The sequence below is a fragment of the Anoplophora glabripennis genome, unplaced genomic scaffold, assembly GCF_000390285.2.
Source record: "Anoplophora glabripennis isolate ALB-LARVAE unplaced genomic scaffold, Agla_2.0 scaffold496, whole genome shotgun sequence".
Taxonomy (NCBI): domain Eukaryota; kingdom Metazoa; phylum Arthropoda; class Insecta; order Coleoptera; family Cerambycidae; genus Anoplophora; species Anoplophora glabripennis.
Window position 1 is genome coordinate 359,150 of NW_019417305.1, and position 12,921 is coordinate 372,070.

At 35.9% G+C, this 12,921-nt stretch overlaps 2 protein-coding genes across 2 annotated transcripts; one reads left to right on the top strand and one right to left on the bottom strand.

Annotated features, from left to right (window-relative positions):
- Nucleotides 1-414: 414 nt before the first annotated feature.
- LOC108914929 (adenylate cyclase type 9) lies at nt 415-7,668 on the top strand. The gene is made up of 6 exons (XM_018720853.1): nt 415-764; nt 817-1,193; nt 1,307-2,505; nt 3,960-4,459; nt 4,514-4,981; nt 5,266-7,668. The coding sequence occupies exons 2-6, from the start codon at nt 907-909 to the stop codon at nt 7,012-7,014; spliced, it is 4,203 nt and encodes a 1,400-aa protein (XP_018576369.1). The 5' UTR covers nt 415-764; nt 817-906; the 3' UTR covers nt 7,015-7,668.
- Nucleotides 7,669-12,116: 4,448 nt separating this feature from the next.
- LOC108914930 (60S ribosomal protein L39) lies at nt 12,117-12,850 on the bottom strand. The gene is made up of 3 exons (XM_018720854.1): nt 12,756-12,850; nt 12,546-12,649; nt 12,117-12,230 (listed from the first exon to the last, which is right to left on the bottom strand). The coding sequence occupies exons 1-3, from the start codon at nt 12,756-12,758 to the stop codon at nt 12,182-12,184; spliced, it is 156 nt and encodes a 51-aa protein (XP_018576370.1). The 5' UTR covers nt 12,759-12,850; the 3' UTR covers nt 12,117-12,181.
- Between the last annotated feature and the right edge of the window lie 71 nt (nt 12,851-12,921).

Consider the following 12,921-nt stretch of genomic DNA (forward strand, 5'->3'; position numbering starts at 1 on the left):
TCTATAAAAATCGGGTTTATTTTATTTGATAGATACCATTTGTCCTGAACTCTGAATTCCTAGTAGGTTCATGTTCGTAATGTATTTATTTCCAAAGTTCATAACTTTGACTTTGATATCATTATTTAAACAGGTTCAATAGTTCTTTATAAACTTAAAAATGATTTATTATTAGCATTAGGTATATCTACGATAAAGCAAAAAGTAATTCACTATTTCAGTAAATCATAAAATTGGTAAATTTTAATTGCCTTCAAAAGACAATAAAATTATAGCGTACCTTAATAATGATTACCCTATAGCATGTATTTTTATCGGTTGTGTAAAAAACTGTTGGGTAATTTTTCCGCCTAACAGTATTAGACGATTCCATGGAATCAAAAACCTTTAGTGGAGGGGGGGTGGGGAAATAAAAGGTAACTTATGAAATCTGTCATTAATGTCAAATCAATCATAGAAGTTTGTTGTATTAAATGACTGGCCTTCCTGATTTTTATACCCTTCTGAAGCAAACACATGTTTGATTTTCGTATTGCCCAAAGAGTTAAAGAAAAAGAAATGCCACTCATTTGAATCTAATTAGAGAAACTGCCCCAAAATATGTAAAAATATAGTGCAAACATTGATTGTTGACATAAAGCTGTAATGTTTAATTTAGATTATAAACATGCTCTCGCAGCACACGAATGCTACCGTGTGTGTACATTATTGGCTTTTTATGAAATTAAGGAATATAATGTGCACTGAAAATTACAAACACGGAGGTAATATAAATTTTTTTACTAATAACCAATAATAATAAAACTTGTATTGCAGCATTAACTAGACTAATATAAATAATTAAGCCTAAAATGTCTTAAGAACCCCAGTAGGATTTGTTGGCTTTGTTTAAAATAATCCACTATAATGGGATCGAATGAAAGAAATTCTACATCTAGTTATATTAAATCGGAAGTGCAAGATGATCAACCTTCGGACTTTGCGGATGATGAAAATACTCAGTTATCTCTCGATCCAAAATTACAAGTGTACCTGGCTCAGATGTCTCGAGAGTCAGGGTGTTGGGGTAGGTTTTTTCCAATACCTTTCGAGAGAGCGGCACAGAAATCCTGGTGGGACCCTACCTTTGATTCTGAAATTCTCGAAGAACAGTACAAAAAGAGTTCCCATCTCCACAATAAATTGAAATTCAGGTAAGCAGTAGTGCTCACAAAAAGTAGGAGTAGAAGAAGGACTTTTATTGAAGTTGAAAATAAAAAGTTGTAGATTAAGAACATCCGAAGTAATTTTCCTTTTTTGCTTTTAGGTACGCCTTAATTTACATGTCGATAGTGTCGGTGTCGTGGCTGGTATATTTTATAATAGCTGGTTTTATCGCCGATCAAGATCATCGCTATTGGCCTCTGCTGTGTACCCTTCTACTCCTGCTGGTAATATGTTTAACGGTATCCCTCTTGTTTACTTATACAAGAATATACCGTCATCACATGATCTCTGTGTCATTGTCGATATCTCTCCTACTCAGTATACTAAGTTTATCGTTTCTAATTGTGATCCATCCGCCCCCAATCGGTAACTTTTCGTTGTGCATTCAAATGTTGTTCCTAATATATACTTTAGTACCATTGAAACTCTACATGAGTTTAACAATAGCAATCTTTTATTCGGTCGGTTTCGAATTACTCAGTTACTTTTTACATCCGAACGAGAAAGATGGCGTGTCTACGGGCGTGACGAAATTATTGTGTCACGTCGCAATCCATTTGATAGGTTTCCATATCTGTCTGATGAGTAACGTCCGCATGAGGAATACTTTCATGAAAGTCGGACAGAGCTTGTTGGTAAGACGGCAGCTGGAGTTGGAGAAACGTCTCAAGGAAAACATGATACATTCGCTCATGCCAAAGAGCGTGGCCGACTGGTTAAAGAAGGAAGACGAGAATTTCACCAGGCGCCAGTCCTCGGATTCTACCAACGATATTCGGTCGCTCTTTCGACCGTTCAACATGGACCATATGGAGAACGTTAGTATCCTTTTCGCTGACATCGTCGGGTTCACCAAAATGTCCAGTAATAAAAGTGCCGAGGAGCTAGTCGACATTCTCAATAATTTGTTTCAAAGGTTCGATTTGCTGTGCAAGTTTCACAACTGCGAGAAAATATCCACCCTAGGCGATTGTTATTACTGTGTTAGCGGCTGTCCGGAGGCGAGGGCCAATCACGCATTGTGCTGCGTCGAGATGGGGCTGAGTATGATCCAGGCGATTAAACAGTTCGATCAGGAGAGGAAGGAGGGGGTTAATATGAGGGTGGGGGTGCATACGGGGAAAGTGTTGTGTGGCATCGTCGGGACGAGAAGGTTTAAATTCGACGTGTGGAGTAACGACGTTACTTTGGCCAATAAAATGGAATCTACGGGTAAACCTGGAATGGTTCACATATCTGAGAAGACTGTTAATTATCTCCAAGACATGTACAACCTGGAGGAGGGGGAATGTGTTTTTGGTACGTAATTTTTTTTTATAACTTTGCTGTTACAACAAGTTATTAATTGTCATTTTATTAATTTATTGTATTTTATATCCTTGCTATATTGCTGTGTTTATGAAATATTAATTTGCGCAATAACAACGGTGGGTGTTAATAAAAAAAATAAATGTTTAGCTGCTCAATGAATATCTGAAAAAATTATTCCGTTTTATAGCAGATTAAACTGAGGAAAAATTCAAAATAGGGCATGTAATCCGGAGTAAAGATTTTAGTAAACAGTACAAAAATAAATCTAAAATACATATAATCCATCAAGAGATTACACTATTAGTAGTATCAATATTTATCTAATGTAAACACGCATGTAACGTTTTAAGAAAATTACATTTTTACAGACGCGAGCCAGAAAAAACATTTTTTTCTAAAAAAAAAATGTCGTGATAGTTAAAAAAGTACAAGTTGCTATAAACCAAGGGTCGGCAACTGGCGGACCGCGGTCCAGGTCTGGACCGCGGAAGGTAAAATACTGGACCTTCAAAAATTTTTTGAAAGTATAAATTACTCAAATAAATTATTTTAAAAATGTTTTTTACATTTAAGTGCCAATCATTTTTTCTAGTACTTTACAATTGTGTGAGTGTGTGAGTACTTAATGGTTAGTAAGCAGATTAAATTTGAGTCCAAATTAAAATAAAAGAATAAGAAATGAATTTTTTTTCTGGACCTCGTTAAACATTTTCAAAAGTATCCGGACCCCACCTAAAATTACTTGCCGACCCCTGCTATAAACGTTTAATTCATTGCTCCCAATTGCTGATAATAAATTAAACAAATAAATTGTCAATGGGAATCACTTAATAATCCTTTATCGATAAAACTTTATCATATTTAATATTAACTGATTATATATAGCTTTGCCTTATGTGTAAATGATTATTTATGTTTGTTTATCAGATTAGTTGGGAAATAAATACTTTCCATATAAAATTATTAATTATGCGGGATATAACTTTGAATGGGGGCTATCTCTGACCTTTAGAAACATATACAAATTTATTTCGATAAACTAATAACCAAAATAAAAATGAAGGCGACATATTCGACTATTCTCGTTTTGCCAAATTTACGTTAGCGGTGTGTTTTTTGCCCTAACATTTTTTTGTCGTATCACATCAGATGGTCAACTAGGTCAATGTCAAAGGTCATTGACATTGCGAAACACAAACTAAACGCAGTGCTTTAACAAAATAGTAACTGATTTCTACTTAAAGTTACACATATTAAATAAATCTAAGAAAATTTATAAATAGTGTATTAAAATATGTTTTGATTAAATCACATTCAAAATTTGGGCGGAATTAAAAGGTTTATACTCAATTTTTTGCTAAAAAAGAAGAAGGATAGGGCCTGGAGGATTTGCCGGCCCTACGGTAAAAAGAAAATAAAATTGTAAGATGGTTAAATTGCAGGGCTGAAAACCTATTTCATACTGGGTCGCAAAGGTGACAAAACCCCATCGTACAGTGGTTCCTTCAGGGCAGAAGGCCGTCAGAAATACGCCAACTCCCTCCAACTCTTCGTGTCGCCCCCTTCATCAAACACATCGGTGTCCCCCCAAGCACGTTCACGTGTACTCTCATGCGACACGTCAGCGAATTACACTAAACCGCAGCCTCAGGATAAAAATTTGCTATCGCCCGACGTGTGTAAAATAAAAGCTAGCAGTTTACCCAGTATTTTGGATATGGAGAACGAGGATATATTGGGGAGCGTGAAAAAACACGAACAGTCATGTACGGACGACATAAAAACACCCACGAGCACTGCGAGCTCCGGGAAGTACTCTGTGAAGTTAAAGAACTGGAAAATACCAAAGTTTATGAGGAAATCGTCAGACCAAAGACAGGAATTGGAGGTGGACGTGTTTACGGTCTCTGCGGAACCGTCGACTGAAGACGGTTATCAGCAGGTAGATTCCTACGACACGTTTTAATTGAATAAAACTAACTTATCGTTATTACAGGTGCCTACGATCATCGAAGCTAACGCGAACGGGAAAAAGAAAGACTCATTTATAAGCATAACGAAACCCGAGGAGGAAGAACTAATCAAAGACACCCTAGACATAAAGTCCTACATCAGCCAGTCCCGTAGCGACATCGGCCAGTTCGATTTCTCCCCAAATAGTGAATTCATGAGGACAGGAAGTTACAGATCTCAGTACGGCAGATCTCCTATTCCCGACATTTCGTTCCTGCAACGTGCAGGAAGTAACAGATCTCGAAGAGGAAGGTCTCCTAATTTCGATGGGTTAGAACCGACGGAACGTGCGAGGAGCGCGACTATTACCGGACCGAATCTCCAGAGGCCCAAGAGGTCTCTGGACGTACCGAGTAGATTGTCTAGCATAGCCATGTTGGAAGATTACTCAAATCACAGCAGGAAGGATTCTGGAATCAAGAGTAACAGCAGAAGAAGCAGCATTCAACAGGTAAGGAAAAGTTTCTATTTTATTTCTTCGTTTCATTTTAAGTCACTGCTGCAGAATAATAATACTCCGTCCCTTCCACTTCACAGAAATTTGAGAGAAAGGTAACTTCACAGAAAATAGTACCTTTGGTAATATTTAAGAAAGAAAACAGTTTTTAATGACGACAAATAATAATTTTAATAGAATAAAAGAAAAATAAGAATACATATTTAAGCATTATACCGCATATACCCCGTATTTTGCGATTTTGATTAGTTTCTAACGACGTTCGTTTTCTGTTTTAGATAGACAATGCGCTCATTAATCCAGAAATGCTACAGCACAGGGTATCAGGGTACTACACGTCCAGCCAAAGCTCCATAAACGCCCCACAAGTGCCAAGACTCGGCGGACCATTTTTCGACAAGTTCGGAACGTGCATACAAAACCTGCGTAAACAATCAGATCGACAACTCATCAAATGTGTTCAAGACAACTCCAAATCACGGTCTTCTTACTTCATCAAGCCGCCTCTCTCTAAGGTAACTCTCTTCTTCAAGAACAAGGAGATGGAGAGGCAGTACAGGATGAACGTTCATTACATACCCAAGAAAGACGTTCACGCCATCCCAACTCTAGCTAATTCTAGCTTTAACACCTATTTAGATGTGTTCGTTTCCACTCTGGTGTTCTTGCTCGTGTCGGCGGGTGGCGTTCTGCTGTACGGTGTTACGCAGTTCTGGCTGGTGACTTTTCTGTTGTTCCTGGCGCTGCAGCTGCTCGGGCTCGCCATTTGTATCAAATCCGTTATTCGATGGACCGACATGATTTTCTGGTGTTTCATCCGCTTCTACCGTTGGAATTTGTTTGGGGCGGTGCTCGTTAGCTTGCCTCTGGTATCGGTGGTGGTGAATTTTGTCAACGATACAGATACAACGTACTTTCATCTCAACATTTTCACTTATTTGTTGTTTGTCGGGCTGGTGCATTTCTGTAATTTTACCCAGCTGAATTGTTGGATGAAAAATATACTTGTCACGGTCGTTTCTTTAGGGTTTGTCGTACTTTTCTTGGGGAATCCTTGTACTAGCGTTGAACCGGATCTAAACGCCACGATTATCGAAACTTTAACCGTGAACAATATGACAATTCTTGAACCTTACGTTTTTAACAGCACGGAAAACGTGAAGTATTCTAAGGGTTGTCGTTTCCACAAAGCCGAAGTCTTGACGAACCTGTTCTTGTTGGTCGTTTTAGTGTGGATCTTGACGAGAGAATTCGAAATCCGGTACCGTTTAAGTTTCCACGCGAACTACGTCGCGATTAAGGACAAAAACAAGGTGCAGAGCCTTAAAAACCAAGCCGACTATCTCATTTATAACATCGTGCCGGAACACGTCGCTGAACAGTTAAAGAAAAACGCTAAATACTCGGAAAACTTCAAAAACGTCGCCATCATCTTCGCCAGCATAGTCAACTTCAACGAAATGTACGACGAAAGCTACGAGGGCGGGAGGGAGTACTTACGGGTACTGAACGAACTCATCGGGGATTTCGACGAGCTGTTAGACCGACCGGAGTTCCTGAGCGTAGAGAAAATTAAAACGATCGGCTCAACTTTCATGGCGGCAAGTGGGTTGAATTCCTACATGCGTCAGCAACAGAGGGACCCTAACGAACACTTATACGCTTTATTAGACTTTGCTATAGAGATGCAGAAGGTAGTAAACGATTTTAACAGGGACCTACTAGAATTTAACCTCATTTTAAGGATAGGATACAATTTCGGGGACGTCACGGCGGCCGTTATCGGCAACACCAAGCTGTATTACGATATTTGGGGGGACGCGGTGAATATCGCCTCGCGGATGGATTCGACGGGAGTGAGCGGTAGGTTGCAAGTGGGCGAACATTGCTTGCCGGTTTTAGAGAGCCGGTACGAGTTCGAACCGAGGGGTTCCGTGTACGTTAAAGGTAAAGATAACATGAACGTTTACTTGCTTAAGAGGAAGAAAACTCCCGATCTGCTTTGCGTTCCTGACGTTTCCATGTGACCAGTACGGCGTAGGATTTAGTCCATCGGCCAACTAAAAATTAGCTATATACGGAAAGAGTACAGGGCTGGCCAAATTGAAGAGGTGCGAAAAAAGTGAAGCGAGCTCTGAATATTTTTGATAAATCGTCGTTGACCCTTAAATATCAGAAAGGAAAGTTGTAACTCGTCGAATTTGGTCCACCCTGTACGATTATGTGTTGTCTGACAGTCGTAGTACAAAATACTTGTTAATGCTCAATGTTTTCCGTGTGCATGATACGACATGCATTTTTTGCTAACATTCACCTTTATTAAGAATATCGTGGAACCATTTAACTTGGCTCTAATCTAAAATAAACCCATAAAGTTATTAAAATATTTAATCTAATACATACTAATAGTAAAAACGATGAATTAGCATGTTCTGTATTTATTTTGCCTTACGGATGTATAGAAAAGGGTCAATTGGAATGTCTCTTGTCATATCTCATCAGGTGGATTGTGTAGTTGTTATATTCTTTATAGTAAGAACTATACGGGACGTAATGGATTTTTCCGGTTGTCCCCTTGCTGTACACTCTATAATTTGCTCAAAAGGCCAACCAATGGAGATTTTTTGGCACACTTAAATATTACAGCAAATATCACATATTACCTTTTGAAAGATACTTAGTAAATGAAAACCCAGGTGATTTCCCCAGCAAAGTCGTGAACAATTTTTTTTAAAACAATAAAAGCTGCAGAAAAATTACGTTTATTTGTTTTTTTTTTATATCTCGAAAAATGATGGAATCGTCTTACTCTCAATAGGACTTTTGTAGAGACCGATCGGTTCGTTTTTTACAAAGAAAATCCGGAAAAACCTCTAAAATAGACCTTTTTTCAAAAATTCATAGCTCCGTCAAATTTGAAGCTGGAAAAACAATCTTGCGGAAAATGACAGATAATAATATGTAGTTTAATCGTGCGCAAGATAGTTTCTGTCCTATGCACAGTTTTTGCAAAATTGCATTATAAACAAATTATAGTAGAATCATATTCGATGCAAAGTAATAAATCTTTGCCTGTCAAGAGATCCAGTGCAATACGCTTTTAAAGGGATTAGAAATTGAATAATTTCTTTACACATTATGAAGGGACGAAGGGATCAGTTCACGTCTGGCACCCTTGTTCCTACAAAAATTCCTTTATTCTCAAACTATTTATTTTAAATGTAATTTATTATAAATCCAATATTTCATGTTGTAGTGGTTCATCTTACGCCTCCTAAAAATGAATGACAATTTTCTTTTGATAAAAGACCGACAATTTTTTGCTCTACTTTGCATCGAATACGATCCTACTATAGTGTCTTTTTTTGGACAGCGTGGCGATTTATTAATGATCCGATTTAAATTCTGAAAACGGCATCTGAAAGTAGGCGACAAAATCTCTAAGTTGTATATCTCGGATTTTCGTCTGGATAATGGGAAATATGCTAAAAATGCCCTTGAGAGTCGCCCGAAACGATCAAAAGTACGCTCCACGCTGTAGTGAGGGAAGTAGCGAGCGGAGGACTCTGGCTCGAGCGTGTTTTCAATTGTTTCGTGCAACTTTCAAGGGCATTTGTAGCAATTTTCCCATCACAATTTGTTTATAATGTAATTGTGCAAAAACTATGCAGCGGACAGAAACTTTCTTGCGCATGATTAAATTATCTGTCATCTATATATATATATCTATCATTATACTATTATATATATTATCTGTCATTTTCCGCAAGATTGTTTTTCCAGCTCCAAATTAGACGGAGTTATGAATTTTTGGAAAAAGGTCTATTTCATAGGTGTTTCCAGATTTTCTCTAAAAATGAACCGATCGGGTCACACAAAAAACCATTTTACAGTTTTTTTACTCTCTACAAAAGTCCTATTGAGAGTAAGATTCCATCATTATTTTTCAAGATATAAAAAATGTAATTTTTTTGCAATTTTTATTGTGTAAAAAATAATTGTTCACGATTTTGCTGCGGAAACCACTTGGGTTTTCATTTACTAAGTATTTTTCAAAAGAAACATGAAATTTGCCGTAATATTTAAGTGTAAAAACGGCCTCTTTTTTCGCTCTATTGGTTGGCCGACAACTTCAAGCCTACTCTAGACAATAGATGATTTATATGTATATTTTTTAATAATATACAGTGATAAAATAAAAATGAAAAAAATAATCTTCAGTGGGCAATGATTGTACAATCAGTCTTCCAAGATTCACAGGGGCCTATTAGAAGTGTCTTAATAAAATGAAACTCCAATTTTAATAAAGAAATCGATTTTATAATTTGTACACCTTTGGGTTATTCCAGATTAGAGTCAGATCATCCCTTAAAAGTCGTATCTCTTAAAATAAAATAGTCGCTAAGAATCACAGGAAATTTATTTACATTTCGGTACAAATATCGTCTAGAAAAAAAAGATGAAAATAGTTTTGTACGAATTTACACGCAACTTTAAAATTTTAATTTTTGTTATCTAATTTTTGAATTTTGTATTCAATTTTTTTATCATTTCACGTCCGTTGTTTTTTTATGTTTATACGAACTCAGTTTTATCTATCGACAATGCAATATCCGCTTTAATGCATTAAGAGACCATTTCTTTATTCTTTTTTGCATTTGTTTTAATTACGTCATTTTGGTTGGTCGATATAGAAAGGGCGTGAGTTAGTTTTTAATTAAACTGTGGTATAATCTCGGGCTATGCAATTTTTTTACGTAATTTTAACTGTCAGACTCGGTACTGAAAGCGCGGCATAAATGTGGTCCACCGGACAGAGAATCTAGTGTTTTATGTCAAAAATTATATTGTACTAATCAAGTATACATATATATTTAACTATACACATTTTAATATTAAAAAAAATATTTGATGTACGTCTTCGCATGAAATTTAGATGAGTTTTCCAGTCGTACTACCTACTTTTCTGTCTTAAAATCTAATTCTAACAGTAAACGTTTCGAAGATTTGGGAACTATACTATCTGCCGTTGTTGTATCTAGTTTTCCGAGTAGAGTCCCCTTCTCTCGTCAGAGGTTTCCCAAAAGCTTTTTGGTGTAAAAACAAAGTCACTTTATTATTCTTTAGGTTGTAATAAACCAAATGCTAAGTTTTGTTTTGGAACTGAATGTCGAGTTTGGATGTTGTAAACAATATTTAAGGAAAGTTCCCAGTTTCATGCAATTTAATTGGAAAATATTTATCATGGATCATTTTTTATACGAATGTTTGAAGTTAATAACTGTGATAATATTGTAAACATAATAAGAATGTTTTATTGAAGCCATGTCTCTGCTGTTGAACATATAGGGACAGTTATTTGCGTATAGAACCGCTAAAAATGTCTTAAAGAGGAACTGGACTGAATATTTTTTGGAATTTTAATATTTGCGTACAGCGGAGATATCTCGAGTATGAACAATGTTTTCATTATCTCTAAAGTAGACGTAACGGTTTGTAAATGAATCATTAATACTGGTGATAAGATTTAGGGATTTTTAGTTGACGGTGCCAGCCGTGCAATGTTGGTTGCCTAAGCTCAACGGTCACGTAGCTTGTAAACATTTATGAAGGCCTGTAATTTGTACTCCATGTGCAGTCTCTTTGTGACAACTGTAGTGCAATAATCACCGATCGATTTAAGACATTTTCAGCGAACTATATTCTCATTAAATCCAAGTACAAAAGTGCATTTTAGCAAAAAATGACCTCGCCATTTCTGCATTATTGTATTTTAAGCAGGTGGATTTATATACATGTCTTAATACATAAAACTGTTTTATACAAAAACTTTGATAGAACTGGCTTTTTGGACATACCAAAGATTATAGAACAATGTAACTATATCTGAATTTGTATAAACTATCGGCAGCATGTTAGGGTAACGCTTTGTATAGACTCCTGTGTCCTGTATGTGCTGTCAAAGAAAGATGGGCGGGAAACAGGGCGGGAAACAGAGGTTACCTAAAATTTGCTGTTTAGGTATTTGGTGCGCTGTTTTCTTCCGTCTTTCCGTGAAATATTTGTAATGTCTTACAAATGCAAATAAGTGGGCCATCGCAACTGTCTAAAATCGAATGTGTTTATATTGTATGTGATTATTATCGTGCAGGGTTACTTATATTTGTTTTAAAATTTTTATTTATAAATATCGGGCCTCGCAAATTTGCTTCAGTTCGGAAATGGGGGATTACGGTATAACGCCCTATATACTACTAAAAATTGGAAATTTTTTAAAAGGGAGTGTTGTTTAAGATATGTTTGTTTGCTCCAATGAACGGCTCCGCTTTGAGTGAATTAAACTACAATTTAAACACATTTTAAATTTCTTTTCTCTTGGCAAGTTTCTGCGGGCATCTTGAAATTAGTCACGTTAAAACGAACGAATACGATTTGAATTGCTATTACTTCCAGAGGGACAGAAAACGGCGGTGGGTGATCTCGTTTCAAGGCGCCTTGCCAAGCGGAAGTGGCTTGTAATAATATTGGAAATTTTTTAAAAGGGAGTGTTGTTTAAGATATGTTTGTTTGCTCCAATGAACGGCTCCGCTTTGAGTGAATTAAACTACAATTTAAACACATTTTAAATTTCTTTTCTCTTGGCAAGTTTCTGCGGGCATCTTGAAATTAGTCACGTTAAAACGAACGAATACGATTTGAATTGCTATTACTTCCAGAGGGACAGAAAACGGCGGTGGGTGATCTCGTTTCAAGGCGCCTTGCCAAGCGGAAGTGGCTTGTAATAATATTTAACGAAATTGATATTACACAGTAGCTTTAAAATAATTTAGCTTGTTCCTAACAGTTTAATAATGTTAAATTATAATTTCTTGTTATAAAAAAAGTTTTATTAATTTAATTATTTCTATTATTTATTCAGTTAAGTTTTTGTATATATTATGAAGTGAATTTTAAAGTGCCTTCCAAATATTTTTTCTGTTATTTAGTTGTATATTTTTTGTGCACACCGTCCTATAATAACTGTAAATACTATACTGATATTATATCTCAAATAAAAGATAACCAACACAACAGATTATCCGAGTCTTGAATTATTTACTCACCCATTCATGCACAAATAAAAATCAAATTTATGGACAAGTTATTTATTTAATTTAAGGTATACAAAAGTCTCATAACTGTTGAAGTAACAATTTACAACTTTAGTTTGGTCCTGCGCCAATGACGTCTCTTTGCATTATATCTAGAAGAAAAAAAAGGATCGATAAAAGCAGCTCTATTCTACACACATTACGAAAAATAAACATCAATCATACACACACGTAAAAAAAATAACCTATGCCATTACACCGAAAACTAATACAGTTAAACAGGGACTATGGCATTATTTCTTTATTTATTAGAGTAATAAACTACTAAATAAATGCATATAAGACTTATGCAACTAAAAATTTGAGGTTATGTTTAATGTGAAGTGTTAGAAAATAATATTAACTGTGAAAATAGATTATAACAATAAGTATTACACGAGATATTCACTAATAATAAATCGTATTACCTGATAGTGTTTCCTGTCCGCATACGAACCCATTGTGGAATAGGCCTGTTTTGCTTCAACTTCTTTGCGAGTTTTCGCTTAATTATAAACGTCTTGTGGGCAGACTGAAAAATATATATAAAATATTGATTAGCAACTTATCTGCGTACACTTGACAATATATTATATCAAAAAATATAGCAGATGATTAAAATAAGAAATGAAATATACCATTCTGCTCCCAACTTTCGTAAATGTCACAAAAAGAAGGAATATAAAGACGACGTCAGCGCTACTGCTGAGTTAGAAATTGAAAGACAGAATTCTGATTTACCGGCAATAGGCAGTTAATATTTTAAGATCATGTTTACACGATGTTGGCCCTAATACCACAATT